The sequence below is a fragment of the Ranitomeya variabilis genome, chromosome 1, assembly GCF_051348905.1.
Source record: "Ranitomeya variabilis isolate aRanVar5 chromosome 1, aRanVar5.hap1, whole genome shotgun sequence".
NCBI classification, from domain to species: domain Eukaryota; kingdom Metazoa; phylum Chordata; class Amphibia; order Anura; family Dendrobatidae; genus Ranitomeya; species Ranitomeya variabilis.
In genome coordinates, this window is record NC_135232.1 from 296,704,668 (window position 1) to 296,725,612 (window position 20,945).

General features: G+C 39.5%; 1 protein-coding gene across 1 annotated transcript in view; it reads right to left on the reverse strand.

The window, feature by feature from the left end:
* The window catches only part of MYO18B (myosin XVIIIB), a 1,084,067-nt gene that overhangs the window by 718,972 nt on the left and 344,150 nt on the right, over positions 1-20,945 (reverse strand). Inside the window, exons 15-19 of the mRNA XM_077295498.1 lie at positions 20,172-20,262; positions 18,943-19,135; positions 13,950-14,030; positions 3,209-3,356; positions 2,458-2,617 (exon numbers count right to left, since the gene is read on the reverse strand). Of these exons, the coding sequence (XP_077151613.1) occupies positions 2,458-2,617; positions 3,209-3,356; positions 13,950-14,030; positions 18,943-19,135; positions 20,172-20,262 (673 nt within the window). The remainder of the gene's footprint in view (positions 1-2,457; positions 2,618-3,208; positions 3,357-13,949; positions 14,031-18,942; positions 19,136-20,171; positions 20,263-20,945) is intronic.

Genomic DNA, 20,945 nt, shown 5'->3' on the forward strand with positions numbered 1-20,945 from the left:
CATAGTTAACTGTTTGTTTCCCTGCTTTTTGCTACTAATACCCGACCTGGGTTATTCTTAAAGGGATCCCTTAGTTTACCCGGGATCCCTATTGCTTTTTGGTTATTTTTTCTACTTTCTGTTTCCTGTTGAAAAGAACTGCCACCATCATGAACAGTGCATGATACAAACTGCTTGTAAATAGTTTGCACCTTCTTAAAGGTGCTTCCTACTGGTTTTACTTAAAGAAGGACTCTTTGTGAAGATACCGCACCGGAGCCTTTGCTGAGTATGGGCTGGTAGCTTGAGAAGATGCGCTACCTCATAAAGACTTGGTCCCCTCTTAAAGGGGATGTTCACCTGTGTACTTACGAGTAATACTGCCTTAAAACAGTAAAGTGATAATGATGCCTTGAAAGAAAGTAATAATGTTGACATGTAAAAGTTATATGTACCTAACTAGTTGACTGTAAGAAATGTTTGATAACGTTGATAGAAAATGAGGACAGAAAGTGAACCCGTACGGGTTAGTTGGTGAGTCCTCTTAGGAGCCATATAGAGATGGCTCAGTGACCTTAAACTGAAAGAAAAATATGTTCTATACTGTGTATAGTAGTGGAAGGACAGTAGGCCCGGGCAGAATGGGGTGGTCCTGTAACAGAAAGGAGAGGCAGCAGGTCTGGAGCAGTTAGGACAGGCGGTCCTGCAGATTTAAAGAAGGAGAATGAAGTTAATTGCCTTATAATGTGTTATAAGAAGGTCTTTAGTGGATTTAGAGTGTACATCCTTAAAGGCAATGTTGAATTAATGTTTAAAATTTTGCACTAAGTAGAATACCCGGTTGGGTAAAGAGAGTTATTTATAGAAAAGTTATTTAAAGGTATTTAACCATGTTTGTAACGTTCAAGTGTCCTCACCTCCCATAAAGGGAAGCTCTGTTCAAATATGCTTATTGTTATTGCACTCACAAAAATTGTATGTCTTTTGCTAACCTGTATTGTTGTTTTCTTCCCAGTCCCGGAGTACTGGATTTAACCGGGGGGGAGTGCAGCGCCCCAGAGTCCTGGTCGTTGCAGTACTGTGGCTCCGCCGCTAAGGGGGGCTATGGTACGTCCGATGGCACTGAAGGAGTTCATCTGACCAGGTATCACATACACCAATACATTTCACAGTCAGGCCTCCAGGGGGAGCTAAGGGTTCTATTCATTAGGCCACTCCTCACATACTGGTAAAACTGGGGGTCAGGCAGGAAGTTAGAGAGAAAGCTGACTGGGTTGGAACCAGGCAACACCTTGTGGCAGAGGGTGTTGTGGGGGAAGATTTGGTAGGGTCCCTGTCAGGGGTGGGATCCTGACAGAGGCCTGGCAACTGGAGAGAACGTAACGGGACCGTGCCTGCTCAGTATAGCGGCGGTGCCCAAGGAAGGATTGGAAGCAAGATAGATTGTGCTGAGTGAGAAACGAGATCAAAGCAAGAGGAGAAATACCAGTAGGAGTCGTGCTGTAAGACCGAGGCAACATCCTACTGAGGCGCACAACCGGCGGCCGGAACGCCGAGGAAGTATTTATATATCTAGCTCCAAGCAATACTTCAAACCAATGGCAGGACAGTCAGTCTCAGGCGGGCTGTCTCACATACATCACCTATGAAGACATGGGGGGCGCACTAGGAGAGGGGCGACTCTAGGGTCCCAGAAGAGCTCCGAGCCTACTCGTCATACGGGTGCCGTCCTAACCAGAACATCAGGGAGGGACGGAGGAGAAGAACATCATCCGAACGAGTTGTGAGGGAACATAAGAAACAGACACAACAGTTGTGGGGACTTTCCGTAAGCATAGCAGGGGAGGACCACAACACATAGCGCTAGCAGGAAGGCACAGATTTCCACCTGCAAAGAGAACTCTGGAGGTGCCATTGGACCGGCTGGACTTGCGCAGCCTGGTTATCCGGAATCCGGACTGAGGACCCAGAGATCTTCAGTAAAGAGGTAAAGAGACTGCAACCTGGTGTCCTCGTTATTTACCACCACCACCATCCACATCTATTATTTACTGTACGCCCCACAGCAGGGTCACGGACCGGGCCTAGCCACCGTGACAACTCCAGAGCAGAGACTCAGAGGCCCGGTACCGGGTACCCCTCGGCCCTGCGGCAGTGGGGGCACTACAGAATCTTATCAGTAGTATCTCTCATCTTCTATCTCAATAATGTAAACATTTGTTTCCACTGAATACAGATTTTAAGTGCAATTGAGAACTTTGAAAATAAATGAATGGTCCAGGAGGAGAAGGAAGCAGATTTCGATGATAAAATATATCTTACAAAGTTTGTTGTTTTCATATGTACTGCTGATTTATTAAATTCATATTACAATGACAGGTACACTTTAAAGCTTTGAAAGAACTCCATGAATCAGGAGTTTCCATTAGGCACATGTTTGCTTTGAGATGCCAAGAAAAATATTGCGTGACTACTTACAGTTTAGATTGTTGCAGAACCAGCACTGCATTTTCAGCAGATAAGTTTAATTTGGCTTTGTTGATCCAATTGGAAGCATCATATCGCACGGGATCTTTGCCCAACTGGTGGTGGATCTCAAATTGGAGAGGTTGTTCACACTTTCGAAGAGGTCCATGATCTGAAAAGCAAACCAGAGATTACAATACAGAAATCTTGTTTTCAATTACACTCATTCATGTCTTGTCTAGAGGTGTATGAGTGTACTATACTGTATTAGACATCACAATTATCTGTACCTCTCTGTTTCTAGATAGTGGGCAGGGATGGATAAAATAAACTCTATGTGTATAGTCCTTATACTGGTCAACCACATCACTGTCTTGGCTAATTAATATTCCAAAAATTGTCAATATTCAGTCAAAAATATCTGATAAACATGTAGTATTTTATTATATAAGGCTCTGTTGACATTTTGTTTTCTACTTATGTTCAGTTTACACCAATAAATACTCCCAAAGTATGCTCCGAACATAAAGGGATGACAAAAGTTCTTGTATGCCACATAGTAACTTATTTCATGCATAAGCACACACCCCCATGTACAGAAAAATGTATGCTCGCTACTGCCAGTTGAAGATAGAATGGACACTCGCTTCGTATCTGTCAGGTCCATACTGTTTAATGGATTGGTTTAGTATAGAGCCTAAGATGTTAGATAGACTCAAATACAGTATATCTACTGTCATACTGAGGTGCTTTCACTCCTCACCTTGTTTATCTTCGCCTACACTTTCAAAATATGAACACAACCGGTTGATAACGTTATCATCTGTGGAACCTTGGATGAGAACTTCTTCATCGAGAATCCACAGAAGACCTTTTTTCTCTTCCATTTGATTGGTGGCTTGCACATTTATCTGTAAGAAAAAAGTAAAAAAAAACAATATCTATCTATCCATCCATAGCCATTTATCTACAGTTTGTATCTATCTATCTATCTATCTATCTATCTATCTATCTATCTATCTATCTATCTATCTATCTATCTATCTATCTATCTAATATATATCTCAATCTGTCTATCCATCTATCTATCTAATATTTATCTGTCTATAAATCCGTCTGTCTATCACATATTTATCTATATATCTTTCTATCTAACATCTAACATCTATATCTATCTATTATCAATGTATCTATCTAATAACTATCTATCAATCTGTCTATCTATCTATTATCTATCTATCTCTTACATCTATCTGTCTATTTAGAAAAAATGGAGCAGCACAATATTTATTAGTGGGTGCCAGGCCTCCTAGACAATAAGTCCAATACTTGCCCATATCCAGACAGAGATTAAAAAAAAATGAAGGCAGCACTGCATATGCTTTAAGGTGAAAAACAGAGGACTTTATTCAAACCCACATAGCAGAGCGACGTTTCGGCTCAGTGTGAGATGAAACGTCGCTCTGCTGTGTTGGTTTGTTTTTCACCTTAAAGCATATGGAGTGCTGCCTTCATTTTTTTTTTTATCTCTGTCTGGATATGGGCATATTTTTTATATCTATCTATCTATCTATCTATCTATCTATCTATCTATCTATCTATCTATCTATCTATCTATCTATCTACAGTATCTATCTATCTATCTATCTATCTATCTATCTATCTATCTATCTATCTATCTATCTATCTATCTATCTATCTATCTACAGTATCTATCTATCTATCTATCTATCTATCTATCTATCTATCTATCTGTCTGTCTGTCTGTCTGTCTATCCATCTATCTATCTATCTATCTATCTATCTATCTATCTATCTATCTATCTATCTATCTATCTATCTATCTATCTATCTGTCTATCTGTCTGTCTATCTTTTATATCTATCTATCTAATATCTATCTATCTGTCTATCTTTTATATCTATCTAATATCTATCTATCAATCGTCTATCTATCTTTGACGTAGGTATATTAGTGGCTCAAAAGCACAAATGGAGAGCCAAATATAAAACTAGACAACACCAGCACTAAAGTAAAGCACTACCATCTAGTACTATCTGTAACAATGCTACAATCTGAAAAGCTTCATATACGATACAAATGGCAGTCAAGAATATTGAAACTGACACAGATAATAGTTTTCTGACTATAAAAGTTTACAGTCTGTAAAGGATATGGAGTTGTAGATAAAGAACATTTGAGATAATAAAAAATAAAAATGTAATTGATGAAAAGACGGCATATTACATAAAAATAATTAGTAAAACGTAACGCAGAAGACTAACGATCAGTTTGGTGGATATTAAACTGGGATATCTAGCGGATATTAGACAGGCAATTGTATTATTTGGCAGAGGGAACTCACTTGCTGCAGCTCCAGCTGTAGGCGTTTTGTATGACATAATGTCATATATGCTACTTTGTGTTGGGTTTGATTTTGAACTTAACACCTTACCTGACAGTAGTGACATTGTTTTCTGACCAATTATATTTTATTGCATCCTGATACTGCCTAACTGACTACCCTCTTATCTATCACATTCTGCAGTGCACTGCTTATGCCTGACATTTGGCTCATGTGATTATGCTTATGCTTTCTTTTCAGAATTATTTACCTAGTGAGCATTGGCCTATTTGTCTAGGCTCCAAATTCCAGCTTCTATGTCTTTGCCTTCACGATACATTTTGCATTATGGCATGGCGATGATTGGCAGGTGAAGCACATGACTTGGCCTGACGTTATGAAACAAATAAATTTAAAAAAACGACGTGTGGTCCCCCCTATTTTTATAACCAGCCAAGGGAAAGCCGACATCTGTAAGCTTTTTTATTGTGCTGGGTAGGGGACAATATCTATGCACCTTCCCAGCCTTTTAATGTCAGCCCGCAGCTGTCTGCTTTGCCTTTTCTGTTTATTATAAATGGGGGGAATTTAAAAAAAATGAATTGGGGTCCCCCCAGGGGTAATTAATTTATTTATTAACAAGTGCAGTAAAACACACACGCAAGGCACTGCTCCACTCCTCCACATGGATGTCGGTTTCCTGGTTCAAGATTTTTTTTTTATTCTCTGTTGTTTTAAGTAATTTCTCTATCCACATTTGTTTGCAGGGCAATTCTCTTGTCCCATTTTACTTTCATTTGCAGCCCCCTAGCCCTTACTACAACCATTTCACAGGCGTTTTACAGCATCAAAGTTTGGGTCCCCACTAACTTATATGGGGTTTGGGTCTGGGGTCAAGTTTGGGTCAAGTTCAGGTAACCGAACCAAACTTTTTTCTCAAGTTTGGCCGAACCCGAACTTCCGCGGGTCTGCTCACCCTATTAATAATAATTTTAAAAAAAAGACTTAGTTGAATGCAGAATTCAGCTTTAAAAATGATGGAAAAATTAAACAACAAATGAAAAATAAAAAATCCAGTAAGGACGAAAGGTATAAAGTGGACTAAAGCATAAAAACTACGTATTTTGCCTATATTCTACAGGTTTCCTTACAAGTATACTTTTAAAGCTCTTCAATTACCTACCTTATATAACCTTGTGTGGTATACTTTGAAAATAAAGCCTGGGCATCTGGCTAGAAAGGCAAGCAATACAATATATTTTGTTTTTGCTAACCCAATAACTGATGTATCATCATCCATCCTTGAATATGATAGTCACCTACGGAGACTTTTAAGCGTTTTGCATATTTATGTGTCCTTACTAATCTGTCAAGCAGAGTCATAAATAAAGGAAGGCTCCATAATGACTTCAGTCTCTGCTGCATGGCACCACTTAAATCTACTTTTCTCCAAGTTGCCTTTTATACAGTTTGGAAGACATAGTGCTGTCTTTATGGCTCTAGACACATTTGCTTAATGTTATTCTGCATAATGCCTCTGTCTCTTGAGATTCATCACTCAGATAAAATAGCTATTCATAAAGTTTATGAAGCTTCAATTTTGTTTTTTTCATGTTGTAAATAATGAATGTTATGTACAAGTAACTGTCCACTTGTGTGTGAATATCAGATACATCACTCATGGGTAGTTTTAATCAATTATAATCATGGTGTTGATCTTGAAAAAGTATAATCTATTCAATAGTGTGACCAGATTATAAATGTGTGCAAGCTTGGGTGCACCATATAAAAATTAAAGCCCCAGTTCATTAAGAACGGATTTGTATGATAGTCGTAAAGGGAATATGACAACAGGTTTTTGCTATGTAATCTGACGGCAGCATGTGTCTTTTATATACGAGGGTATAGATTTTAGAAGAGGGCGCAGCAACCAATCAAGATATTTAGACAATGGTTCTGTAAGAGATCCTATCCCTGCGATGTTCGGCCGCCCGGGAGGGTGTGAAGAGGATTTATGGATTTTGAGTACATGGTACCAAAAGGGCTTACAGGGATAATCTGGCAATAGTTTTTTTTGCATGTTTGCACGAAATTACGCCCTTTTCAACCTGATTTCTGAGTAAAGACCTAAGATCGTTTTATTATTTATTATTATACCCTCGTATATAAAAGATACAGGTGAATTTTTTGTGGCCTTAAAAGATTTTACATGGCAGGAAGGTTTCTCATTAACCTCCATTGATGTAGAAAGTCTTTATGTAAGAATACCGCAATTAGAAGGGGTAGACGCAGTCAGAACAGCGTTATCCAGTACAGACAATGGAGAGAATTTTGTGGATTTTATATGTGAGGGATTAAATTTTGTGTTGGGGCACAATGCCTTTAAATTCATGGATGTGTGGTACCTGCAGCGAGTGGGTACCGCAATGGGGACACCCGTTGCATGTACCTTCGCAAACCTGTGCCTTGCAATTTTTGAATAATAATTGATGTATTCAACAAAAAATTGTTTTCTCAAGCAAATTAAACTTCTTCTGAGATATGTCGCCGATATATTCATAGTATGGGACGGGTCTCAGGATTCGTTCCATCAGTTCGTGGATCTCTTAAATACGTCCAACAATATGAATATGAGGTTCACTGCCAAATTTGGGGGCGATACTCTTGAATTCTTGGACGTACAATTGCATATTGTTAATGGCTCTCTAAGAACAGAAATATATCGTAAACCAACCTCCACCAATTCTCTTCTTCATTTTGACAGCGCTCATCTGCCATTTTTGAAAAAATGCCTTACAGCCAGTTTCTGTGACTGAAAAGGATTAATAGCGATCCCATCAGGTTTAAAGAACAATCTTTGGACCTTTATAAACGTTTTTCTGACAGGGGTTACCCCAAATCTGTTCTTGACACCGCGTTAAAGAGAATTGAGGAAAGTCCTCCTGTTTCACATGAAAAGAAATGCTGGGTACAACAGAATAAAAAAGAAAAAATAATTTTTAATTTTAAATTTGGACAGTCAGATTAGATCTGCGATCAACAGGAACTGGCATTTGCTAGCGGGAGAAAAAGAAATTGGGGATATAGTGTCCAGGGGTCCGCTGGTTACATACCGGAGGACAAAAAATATAAAAGATATTCTAGTTCAGAATCGTGTTAAAATCGAATCCAATAATTGGCTGCAAAAAATATGCCTGTAGGCAATCATAAATGCGGAAATTGTTCTTTCTGTTCCTTCCATCTTACCACCAAAAATTTAGAGATGGGAGGTATTTCACGTAAGGTCCAAGATGCCGCACAAATTACATTGTATACGTTGTTTTTTGCCCATGCGGTTTTCACTATATTGGAAAGACTATTCGTCACCTATTCGTATGTTTCCATGAGCACTTTTGTTCCATCACCTGTGGTAAAGGGGTACCTAGATTAATTGAACATATAAGGAAAAAACATGCAGGCATTCCTGAAGTCTTGCGTATTGCAGAGATTGAAACCATTAAAATGCCTGCACAAGGAGGCGTAACTCTAAACAGCAAAAGCACAAAAAGAGGATTCAAAGATCCTCCAAAAATAGAAAATACAGCAAAACAAGGCAGAGATGCTTACCTGCCTAGGCCACCAAACAAATGCACTCTAAGGATGCAGTGGACCCATGTGGTAGAAGAAACACAGGTGCATTTGTTTGGTGGCCTAGGCAGGTAAGCATCTCTGCCTTGTTTTGCTGTATTTTCTGCACAAGGAGGCGACCTCAATAAATTATTATTAAGAAAGGAGGCTAGATAGATTATTCAGACTCGTGCTCAAGGTCCATTAGGCTTTAATAACAAACTCGACATGGCTGTGTTTTTGTGATTTTTTTTAATTTATCTGTTTTTAACAATATTTTTTGTACTGCATGTATCTGGTTTTCACTTGTTCACAATTAATGATATGCTTTCACCTGATGGTGGTTGGGACAAGGGCAATGGCTGCCGATAAATATTCTGTGAGCTTTGTCCTACATATGACCTGTTGAAGCGCAATGTAAGTGTGAAACGATCGTCGTCTGTATTTGCTCTACTGTTTTATATGTCTGCTGTTGGTAGGATGATACCATAATAAAGGATTTTGTTGCACGGGATGGTATGTGCCAATCCTCTTTTTTTTGTATGGATATACAGATTATTTTTCTTTGGAATTGGCGCCCATAATCCCTGGTGTATGTGCAGTTTCATCAACCCGAGGTCATACAGCTATGCCTTTGTCCTGATTCTTTTCTATGGTATGTTGCAAACTTTAAACAACACTTTTTATGTATATCTTTGAGAAATTACTTTCTTCTTGCCACTCTTCCATAAAGGCCAGATTTGTGCAGTGTACGACTGATTGTTGTCCTATGGACAGACTGTCCCACCTCAGCTGTAGATCTCTGCAGTTCATCCAGAGTGATCATGGGCCTCTTGGCTGCATCTCTGATCAGTCTTCTGCTTGTTTGAGATGAAGGTTTAGAGGGACGACAGGGTCTTGGTAGATTTGCAGTGGTATGATACTCCTTCCATTTCAATAAGATCGCTTGCACAGTGCTTGGGATGTTTAAAATTTTGGAAATCATTTAGTATCCAAATCCAGCTTTAAACTTCTCCACAACAGTATCACAGACCTGCCTGTTGTGTTCCTTGGTCTTCATGATGCTCTCTGTGCTTCAAACAGAACCCTGAGACTATCACAGAGCAGGTGCATTTATACGGAGACTTGATTACACACAGGCGGATTATATTTATCATCATTAGGCATTTAGGACAACATTGGATCATTCAGAGATCCACAATGAACTTCTGGAGTGAGTTTGCTGCACTGAAAGTAAAGGAGTCGAATAATATTGCACGCCTCACTTTTCCATTTTTGGATTTAATTTTTTTTTTTCAAATAACCAATAAATTTAGTTCAACTTCACAATTGTGTTTCACTTGTTGTTGATTCGTTACCAAAAATTTGCATTTGGTATATTTATGTTTGAAGCATGATATGGGGGAAAAGGTTGAAAAGTTCCAGGGAGCTGAATACTTTCGCAAGGCACTGTATATGCTGATCGTTGATTGGGCATCATCAATCAGGCACTGGTTATGTCTATGTGAATATCAGAGTATGTAGTTAACAGCCACACTTATAAGAGTTACTTCAAGATATGCACTATTATGCCTGTGTTGATGGAAAAAATATAGCTCTTGGAAGTAGGGTAAAAAATTAAAAAGCGCAAAAATGAAAATGGGATGTGGCTGAATGTGGTTAGCCTCATTATAATTAATGTGAAATGATAAAAAATTTCTTAACTAGTTAAATTATGGTATTCATAGACAAAACATTAGAAAAGTTGTACTGTAGATATAGAGTATTTTAAGTATGCAGGCATACATTATTGATGGGGAGCTCTGCATTCTTGACTCAGTTTTATTACATTTTAATAGTTTAAAGATGTTTTCAATAATATTCTACTGTAAGATTATATTCAACATAAAGTCACAGTTGTGTTGCTTATAAGGTCCGAATTAGTGGTGATGATGGATTATGGCTGATAATCTGCTTCTCAATATTTAACAGTAGATAAGGAAGCATATATATTTCCTTTTCCGCGAAGACAGACACTGTACATAGCGTAAACAGGTCATGACTCTGAAGATTGCGCTTCTCTGACATTATACAGATTACTTTGTAATGAGCTGTTGAATCCTATTGATTTTATTTTTACATTATATCAAGCTGCCCAAGTAGGCAGCTAGGTTAATTAATAGTCAAAGTGGATTTCTAATCAATACAATGCACAAATGTGGTAATAATAGGAGGTCACAGTTGAGGCCAGATTATATCTGTACTGAGTTGGGTAAGGAAACATATTGTCCATTGGTCCACACCTTCTTATCATATACAAGAAGGGGAAATCCATTGTGAGACAGACTTGCACATAGAAGGGACAAAAAACGTTCATAGGAGCGCATGCGAGATGGTGAGTTTATATAAAATATTCATTTATTAGTTTCCACAACGCGTTTCAATGGAATACCTCCATCTTCCTCAGGTGACTGTGGTTATGGAAACTAATAAGTGAAGATTTTATATCAACTCACCGTCTCGCATGCGCTCCTATGACCGTTTTTTGTCCCTTCTTGTTTTGATCCCCTTGCGAGGCATCCGGCTGGAGCTGCAGAGTATCTTCCGTTTTAACGACCCCTAACACCAGCTTGGTGCTCCTGTGAAGCCGTTTTCTTTTTCATTATAGACTTGTACATAGTTATTTCATCCACCCTAAACAGACAACTTGGGTGTCCTCACGTCAAGTGTTGTTTTGAGTGCAGTGGTTGTGTGGCATGTCCGTTTATAGCAACAGGGAGTACATGCGCCACTAAAGTGGCAGGAGAGAGTTTAATAATATTCAACCTTTCATTAACTGTCGCACCAAAGATGTAGTTTATAAAGCAATCAGCCACTGTGGCCTTGAGTATATTGGCAAAACGACACATGAACTTAAAAGAAGGGTTGTTGAACATGTAAGGGACATAATAAATAATAGGGATACACTCCTAGCTAGGCATGCTAGTACAACACATGGTGGTAATGCTTCTAGCATGAGGTGTATGTGCATTGAAAAAGTTGGTTTCCCCTTCGGGGGAGGGCAACTTGGACCGCATTCTGTTGATGTTTGGAGCCAGTCTGTGAAATGCCAGCTTTTCTGTTTCTTTCTATCTATCTTTCGTTCACCTTTAGGAAGAAGGCAGTACATTTATTAACAGTACTTGCTTTAGTCTTTGTTGGATTCATTCTGTTTGCTGTAGTTTAAGTTGATTGCTTTTGTTTCGTGTGAGATTCCTTTATTCCTTAAGGCATCGCTACTCTAGGTATACTAGGAGCTGCTAAGAACATTTAGGGTATGCTGCCGTCAAGTGGGGGCTCCATTAAGTTACCTTAGGGTGCCAACCTCCGTGGTCAGGCAGGGACAGACCAGGGTCAGAGGAGGGATTTTCCTAGTCTGAAAAGGGTTCTCTCAGGTTCAGATATTTGTCTCTCTGGATGGTTTGCTATGTATGGTAGTGTGAATGTGCGTTAGCAGTCATAACAATACTGACACTTCCAGGTCTCTTCAAACAGGGACGTAGAACATTTCAATCCATCACATCTCTGTATGCAGGAAGTGATGCATGCGCCTCATTTACTCCAGGGTAATGCACTTCGTGAGTGGACGAATCGGATATGTCGTCACATACTTTGGCACCCAGAAGTAATGTTCGTGTCATTGCCATATATTTAAAGAGGTGGGCGGCAATAAGCCAGGTAACATGTTTAGCTACTGATGCAGTACTGTATATACCCAGCCATTGAGGATGTTTCTCCTTAAGGTCCCGTCACACATAGCGAGATCGCTAGCGAGATCGCTGCTGAGTCACAAGTTTTGTGACGCAACAGCGACCTCAGTAGCGATCTCGCTATGTGTGACACGTACCAGCGACCAGGCCCCTGCTGCGAGATCGCTGGTCGTGTCGGAATGGCCTGGACCTTTTTTTGGTCGTTGAGGTCCCGCTGACATTGCTGAATCGGTGTGTGTGACACCGATCCAGCGATGTGTTCACTGGTAACTAGGGTAAACATCGGGTTACTAAGCGCAGGGCCGCGCTTAGTAACCCGATGTTTACCCTGGTTACCAGCGTAAATGTAAAAAAAAAAAAACAGTACATACTCACCATCTGATGTCCGTCAGGTCCCTTGCAGTCCGCTTCCTGCTCTTAGTGCCGCCGTACAGTGAGAGCACAGCACAGCAGTGACGTCACCGCTGCTCTCTGCTCTCACTGTACGGCGGCACTCAGTCAGAGCAGGAAGCAGACGGCAAGGGACCTGACGGACATCAGATGGTGAGTATGTAGTGTTTGTTTTTTTTGGTAACCAGGGTAAACATCGGGTTACTAAGCGCGGCCCTGCGCTTAGTAACCCGATGTTTACCCTGGTTACCCGGGTGCTGCAGGGGGACTTCGGCATCGTTGAAGACAGTTTCAACGATGCCAAAGTCGTTCCCCTGATCATTGGTCGCTGGAGAGAGCGGTCTGTTTGACAGCTCCCCAGCGACCACACAACGACTTACCAACGATCACGGCCAGGTCGTATCGCTGGTCGTGATCGTTGGTAAATCGCTATGTGTGACGGGGCCTTTACAGCTATCTATTCTGATGAGTCTTTTGATGAAACAAGTTGGGAGTGTTTATAATCCACTGACTCCTGCTGGGGTAAAGTGTGACTGGATAAATAAGCGCTTCCCCCTCTTCTAATTGGAGGAGCAGTAACATGGAGGAACACTAGCAGATATCACCTCTACTCATGGTGAGACTGTTCCTATTTTTGGCTAATAGGCTTATAGCTCTTAGAACAGTATTATTTGCCTTTTTCTTTGGTAATACCCAATGGCTTCTGCATTTATTTATATGCTGTGTCTGTCTTTTTATAGCAAGGAGGTTTTTTAGATTTTATATTATTAAAAGTTATGCCTTATATACATGTTCTCTACCCTTGCTGATATGTCTAACCTTAAACTAGAAGACTTTCCATTGTTTGGACATTTTCTGCATGTTGTTTAACAATGAGAATAACTGGAACTGATGAACAGCGAAAAGACCTCACTATCATAAAGTTTAAGTGAAACATGCTGCCGTCACTCATCGGCATTCACAGTATTAGAATAGTGACAAAGGCAGAAGTAGTAGGAGCTTGTTCAGACACATCCTGTCTGATCACTGTCCTCCCAACAGAAGATGCCAAGGGACAATCAGGTTAATTGTTGCTCAAAATAATCTGATGTATACGGCCTAATAGTAATAACCAGTTTGTAATAAATGAATAAACTAAAAAGAACACATACAGAAGGTTCCAGGAAAGGAGAAAAACTAAAGAAAGCTGGAAAGAAGGAATATTTTTCCTAACATACATGCTTAGTGCCTTATTTGCATTTCATGCTGATAGAGAAGAAAACATAGCAAGTAAAGTGTATCAAACATTGTTATTTTTTACACTCATCTAACTTCTAATCTCTTTGCAATTTCCATGAACATGACTACCTTGTATTTTGCATGAGACTCGTCATGATCCAACTAAATTTTGAACTTCATTTTACAAATATTAATAAAGTTATTAAAGCATTTCTTGCCTGTGAAGACGTCTGGTCTATGACTGATACAGTGTTGAATGGGGATTCCAAAGGAATTTCAAAAGAAATTTCAATCTTTTCCTGTGAAGAAATGCCAGCACACAAAACGATTCATTATATGCTTAAAGCAGAGCTATACTGAATAATACAATTATCGCTGTGTTATTTTCATTTTCTGTGAATGTTCTTATAAAATAACCTTTGCAATTTTTGGATACTTTAATAAAATCCTGCTTTTACTATTTTTACACAATACCTTAAAACTCAATGTAAGTAGACTATTCGTAAAGGAGTTTGGATTAAGGGGAGTGGGATTAAATCGTCAAAAAAATTTAATTCTACTGTTGTTTTTTGTTGGGTCTTTACTGCATTTATCCTGTAAGCTAGATTAATTAGGAAATATGATTCTCAAGGTCATTATGGTTACAGCAATACCAACTTTATAAATAAAAATATATTTTAGTGTAAAAAAAATCTGACCCTGTAACTTTTTTTATATTTTGTCAGTGGAACTGATGTGAGTATTTGTTTTTTGCATGCTGAGTTTGTACCATTTTGGGGTACATTTGACATTTTCATCGCTTATCATGTTTTTAAGGGCGAAGTACAGTGCTTAACCCTGCTGTTGTCTTCGGTCAAAAACGACCGATTTTGAACTTTAATATTTTTTTTCAAATTCAAGATGCGGTTCTGAAACTTGTGGTTGATTGACTTTTCCTCATTTGAGGGGTTCTTACTATGCATATTTTTAAATATATTTTTTTATGTTTTCTTTTTGCTCCACAATTTTTTATACACTTGTACTCTTCGGTCAAAAATGACCGATAGCCTTTTATAGTGATCTCCAGCCATTTTATGAGTAAAATAAAGGAGCTATAATCTCATTTTGGACTATATATTACATCTACTACTATTTATCAATTTATTTAGGTCCTTTTGGTCCATGCAGATTTACACATACATTTATTATTATTAGTTATAGTTTACAGTTGGATGAATCATTATTTTGTATGTGCAAATATGCAATATGCATAAATATTCCAATAAAGCCATGTTAAATGTTTTGACCAAAAAAAAAAAAAAGTAAGTTTTTCTTTCCATTTTTCATTTGTTTATAAACAACCAGGTTCACATACAATATAATACTGCAAAAATTATTCAATTAAAACACTTAACGTATATACTCGAGTATAAGCCGAGATTTTCAGCCCACTTTTTTGGGCTGAAATTGCCCCTCTCGGCTTATACTCGAGTCATACCGGGGGTCGGCAGGGGAGGGGGAGCGGGGGCTGTCTAAAAATACTCACCTAGTCCAGGCGCGGTCCCTGCTTCCCCGGCGCCGGCAGCAGCAGCTTCAGCTTCTTCCTGTACTCAGCGATCACATGGTCCCGCTCATTACAGTAAATGAATATTCGGCTCCACCTCCCATAGGGGTGGAGCCGCCTTTTCATTACTGTAATCAGCGGTACCATGTGACCGCTGAGTACAGGATGAAGCGCTGCGGCATCGGGGAAGCAGGATCTACACAGCGACAGGACCAGGTGAGTATACGGGGAGGGGAGCGCAGCGCAGCGCTGCGCGATAGTCACCTGCTCCTCGTTCCGGGCGCCGATCTGTCTCCAGCAGTGACGCTGAGGTCAGAGGGCGCGGTGACGTGGTCAGTGCGCGCCCTCTGCTGAACGTCAGTGCTGAAGACAGATCGGCGCCCGGAACGAGGAGAGGTGACTATTGAAAGTGCCGGGGACCTGAGCGACGGAGAGGTGAGTATGTGATTTATTTTTTTTATCGCAGCAAATGGGGCAAGTGTCTGTATGGAGCATCTATGGGGCCATAACGTTCCTGCAGCACTATATGGGGCCATAACATTCCTGCAGCACTATATGGGGCCATAACATTCCTGCAGCACTATATGGGGCCATAACATTCCTGCGGCACTATATGGGGGCCATAACGTTCCTGCAGCACTATATGGGGCCATAACATTCCTGCAGCACTATATGGGGCCATAACATTCCTGCGGCACTATATGGGGGCCATAACGTTCCTGCAGCACTATATGGGGCCATAACAATCCTGCAGCACTATATGGGGCCATAACGTTCCTGCAGCACTATATGGGGCCATAACATTCCTGCAGCACTATATGGGGCCATAACATTCCTGCAGCACTATATGGGGGCCATAACATTCCTGCGGCACTATATGGGGCCATAACATTCCTGCAGCACTATATGGGGGCCATAACATTCTTGCAGCACTATATGGGGCCATAACGTTCCTGCAGCACTATATGGGGGCCATAACATTCCTGCAGCACTATATGGGGCCATAACGTTCCTGCAGCACTATATGGGGCCATAACGTTCCTGCAGCACTATATGGGGCCATAACATTCCTGCAGCACTATATGGGGCCATAACATTCCTGCAGCACTATATGGGGTCATAACGTTTCTGCAGCACTATATAGGGGCATAATGTTTGTGCAGCACTATATGGGGCAAGTGTCTGTATGGGGCCATAATTAACATTTGTAGGGCACTACGGCATATGGGGCAAGTGTCTGTATGGAGCATCTTATAGGGCCATAACGTTTGTGCAGCACTATAAGGGGCAAATATCTTTATAGAGCATCTTATGGGGCCATAATCAGCATTTGTGCAGCATTATATTGGGCAAATGTGTCTATGGAGCATCTTATGGGGCCTTTATTAACCTTTATGCAGGATTATATGGGCATATTTTAATATGGGACATCTTATGGGGCCATAATGAACAGTATGGAGCATTATATGGGGCTCCTGATTCAATATGGATATTCAAAGACACTTAAGCTACTGATGTCTCAATTAATTTTACTTTTATTGGTATCTATTATTACTTTTGACATTTACTGGTAGCTGCTGCATTTTCCCCCCTAGGCTTATACTCGATTCAATAAGTTTTCCCAGTTTTTTGTGGCAAAATTAGGGGGGTCGGCTTATACTCGGGTCGGCTTATACTCGAGTATATACGGTAAATTAGCTAAAAATCAAGACTTTATTAGGTCCGGTCAAAAATTACCAGAAGATAACAAGTGTATAGTGGTAACCAGGAGAATAGGGTTAACATATGATTTAAATAATTTTATATTCTTATAAATCTGTGTTTTTCAGACATGATTATACTAAATATGTTTATTTTCTTAAAGGGAATATGTCAGCAGGTTTTTGCTACCTATCTGAGAGCAGCATGATGTAGTGAATGAAACCATGAATTACAATGATGTATCACTTAGTTTATTGGGTGCAGTCATTTTGAGACAATCAGAGTTTTAGATTTAGCAATGCAGCAGAGCTGAGAAAGCTAGCCCCGCCCACACCAGACTCTCTATATACTATGGCTATAGACAGGTGCTTATCACAGAAGAGGGCGGAGTCAGACCAGGGCTCACGTGACCAGCTAGTCACAGCAATGTTATTCATAAGGTGATTAAATCTTCAATCTAAGTAAACAACATCACACAGCCGGACATGCGACATATCATTGAGTTCAGTGATTTAGCCACTACCTCATGCTGTCTTCAATATATATAGCAAAAAAAAATGCTGACAGATTCCCTTTATATGTTTTAACTTTATTATTTTTGAAGGGGGTGAGTTAAACTTTTAAAAAACATTTTTAGCTTTTTTAAATTTTATTTTTAGTCCTACTTGGGCTTTGTTCCCTAAATTCAGTCTTCAAGGCCCACCTACAGATCACATTGTTAGGATTTTCTTAGTTTTGCACAGGTGATAATTACATTAAATGTGCAATACTAATGGAATTAAAAAAATATGAGGACTGGAGTTGAGGAAGACTGCAATTGGATGGCGTGAATCTGCAATAATTTGACCTATGCAAATATGTGGGCAGCATGGTGACTCAGTGGTTAGCACTGTTGCTTTGTAGCGCTGGGGTCCTGGGTATAAATCCCACCAAGGACAACATCTGCATGGAGTTTGTATGTTCTCCCTTCGTAGGTACTTGGTTACTCCTGTTTCCTCCAACACTCCACAGACATACTGATAGGAAATCTAGATTATGAGCCCCACTGGGAACAGAGATGATAATGTGTGTAAAGCGCTGTGGAATTAATTATACTATATAGAGTTGTAAAATAAATAAATACATGAAAAGCACATACTGCAGTACCACATCAGAATCCTGGCTGACATGATAACTCAATGGCTTCACATAATTGCGTTGCAGGGAATCTTTGCCCACTGACAATGTCGTCTTTAAATATTGCTGTCAGTGTGTGATAGCAGCATTTAAATTATTAAACTGCTGCGATCAGAGCAAACTCCATTCACTGCAGTTAGAGGCAGATGTTGACTATGTAACACTGTAACACTGTATTAAGCAGGAGGAGGCTCATTTTCTGAGCCAACTTCACATTTTCCTTGTCGACCTATGACTAAAATGTACATTATAGGTCATTAAAGAGTTAAAGTACCCTATAACTGGATAGGTTTAAAAATATTTTGAATTAGTGGATGGTAACTCAAGATAAAAAGTAACAAAATATAATTTTTCTGTCAAAGCTAAAAATGTGCGATTTTCGAGTTATTTACTTTATTATTCACTATTTAAAAATAGTTGGGTGGCATAATTCTAGGATATTTTACTTCCTGATTGATGAGGGTCTGACCTCTGGGACCTTAGCAGATTACTTACAGAAAGTCATCTTTTTCCACTTCTATTATAAAGGAAAAACAACTCCATTCATGACAATTAGAAAGTGCTACACCTCCTTGCACAGCAGGTGAATGGCGCAGATGCTTAACTACTGCTACAATACGCCATCATTTAGTCGAATGCACACAATCACGTAATTGTGACATATCTCAGAAGACTTTTGTAACTAACAAGTGCCAGACCATCAGAATATGTCAAAGTTATATGTACATTTTATATCCATACATACAGTATATACATGCAATGTAATATTTGATGTACAAAGTCAACCTTACCTCATTAAACCTATCCAGGGGAGTGCTAAAGGTTCTCTTGTAGGACAAGCACTGCAAGCGTTCTTGTATATAATTATTGCACATTTCTTCAAATGTGGCAGCCCTCTCTTTTTTCTGATGACGTGGGTTGTGAAATCCAGGAATATCAACCACCATGATGGAAGCCAGAGTCAAAAGACTTGAGGATAAAGACCTTAGAAAAAATTCTAGATTAAGTCAAAATATGATTGCAGCATTAAGTTATATTTTTCATGACGTAAAGAGTTTGTACTAAGACAGGTGATAGCTTCCTGACCACTGATGGTCCAAGTATTAGGAGTTTGAGGATTAATGAAGTTGAGGTGTACATGCTTTGCCCTCCACTCCAAATGAGGCTTTTCAGAGGTAGGACCCCAAAGTGATCAGGATGTGATACGGTAACTTCATACCTTGGTACAAACCCTCAAAGTTGCTATAGAACCTTTTGTAAACCAAGTATAAACCAAATGAAATATTTTTACTTATCATCCATGAAAAAGTAAACCAAGTAAAAGAAGACTGCATCTTGTGAATTATAGATTTTGAGGAAACTAAATCTTAGATAAGAAGATAGACAATGTACTTTAATAACTGCCGTTGGGAACATTCACAAGGCTACAAATATTTTAGTTGAATCAAACAAGGTAAAACAAAATCTAAGACATTCTGATAAACTGATCAACATTCAATGTGTAATAATGTTCCAAGGATTTGTAAGTATTCCCGAAATAAGAATTAAAATAAAATCATATTATAATGACAACTTACAGATTTAAAGCTATGGATATGACATTTACTGTAAAACTAAATGAATGCATTCAAGTGGAAAAAACAGTGGCTCAAACTATTCAAATTTCCCTGAAGTCCAAAATTTTACTACTTTCTCTTAGGATAAACTTTAAAGGGGTTGTATTAGATTGGAAAATAAGGTTTGTTCAAGTCCACGAGGCTGATCTGCAATTCTAGCCACAGCCCATAGAGAAGGTAAATTCTACTTTGAACGGGTATAGGGCTTTCTCTCATCACAGACAATTCCTTTAATTAAAATAATGAAAGGAAATAAGAGGCCTATAAAGACAAACTTGTCACTCTTTTAAATGATTCTTACATTGATGTAACTTGGAACATCACATAAATATCTGTTTTTCATTGAAAAAAAGCACTGTTGTATTTTAGGCAAAATAAAACTCAATAAATAAATGCCCATATACCTGTTAATGAGCGAGACAATAACTGCAAAGAGTTCTTCATATAGTCCTGCAGCCATTCCTTCAACACATTCCACGCCACTCATTTTTGGCCCTAGCAGAAAAAATATATATATTTAGTATTAGCTTATGATATGTCACAGAAAGTGACGTCCGATAACAATGTCATACAATAATTCTTTGACCACTCCTTCTTAGTGGGCCATGGCATCACGGTCTGTGCATATTGTGACCTGGGCCACTAGAAAGTTTTTGACGTCTCCGTGGATACACTTAATATCCACCACATTCCCGAGGACTGTCACTTGTGGGAGTTTGGCCCTTACCAGAGTCACCAAACTCTTTCACTTGCACCCCATTCACCACCAGGATGAGAAATAGATCTACCGGCAGAGTAGGCGAAGAAGAAGCTGTGCTGGCCTATGCAGCACTACATTGGATCCAAGGTCAGGGGACAAATAGCTGATATATGTCCCAGGGCATGACACCGCCAACAAATAATCTTATGAGTTGAATCCCTTGAACTGGCTCTGACCCTTCTTGGGACCTAGAGTGCCACTCAAAAGTGATCTTGGGCCCCTTCTTTTGGATATCCCTGACAGGTGAACTCAAACTTCATTAACAACTCAGGTAGTTCTCCACAGCTGAGTATCCTCGGCCAGACCCACCAGGTCATCTGCATTCTGAGAATATTCCTGAGCAACCCAGCTTTGCACCAGCTTCAGGCGTGAATGGATAAACCGGTTCAAGACCGTCTTCTCTATCATCTAGCAAGTA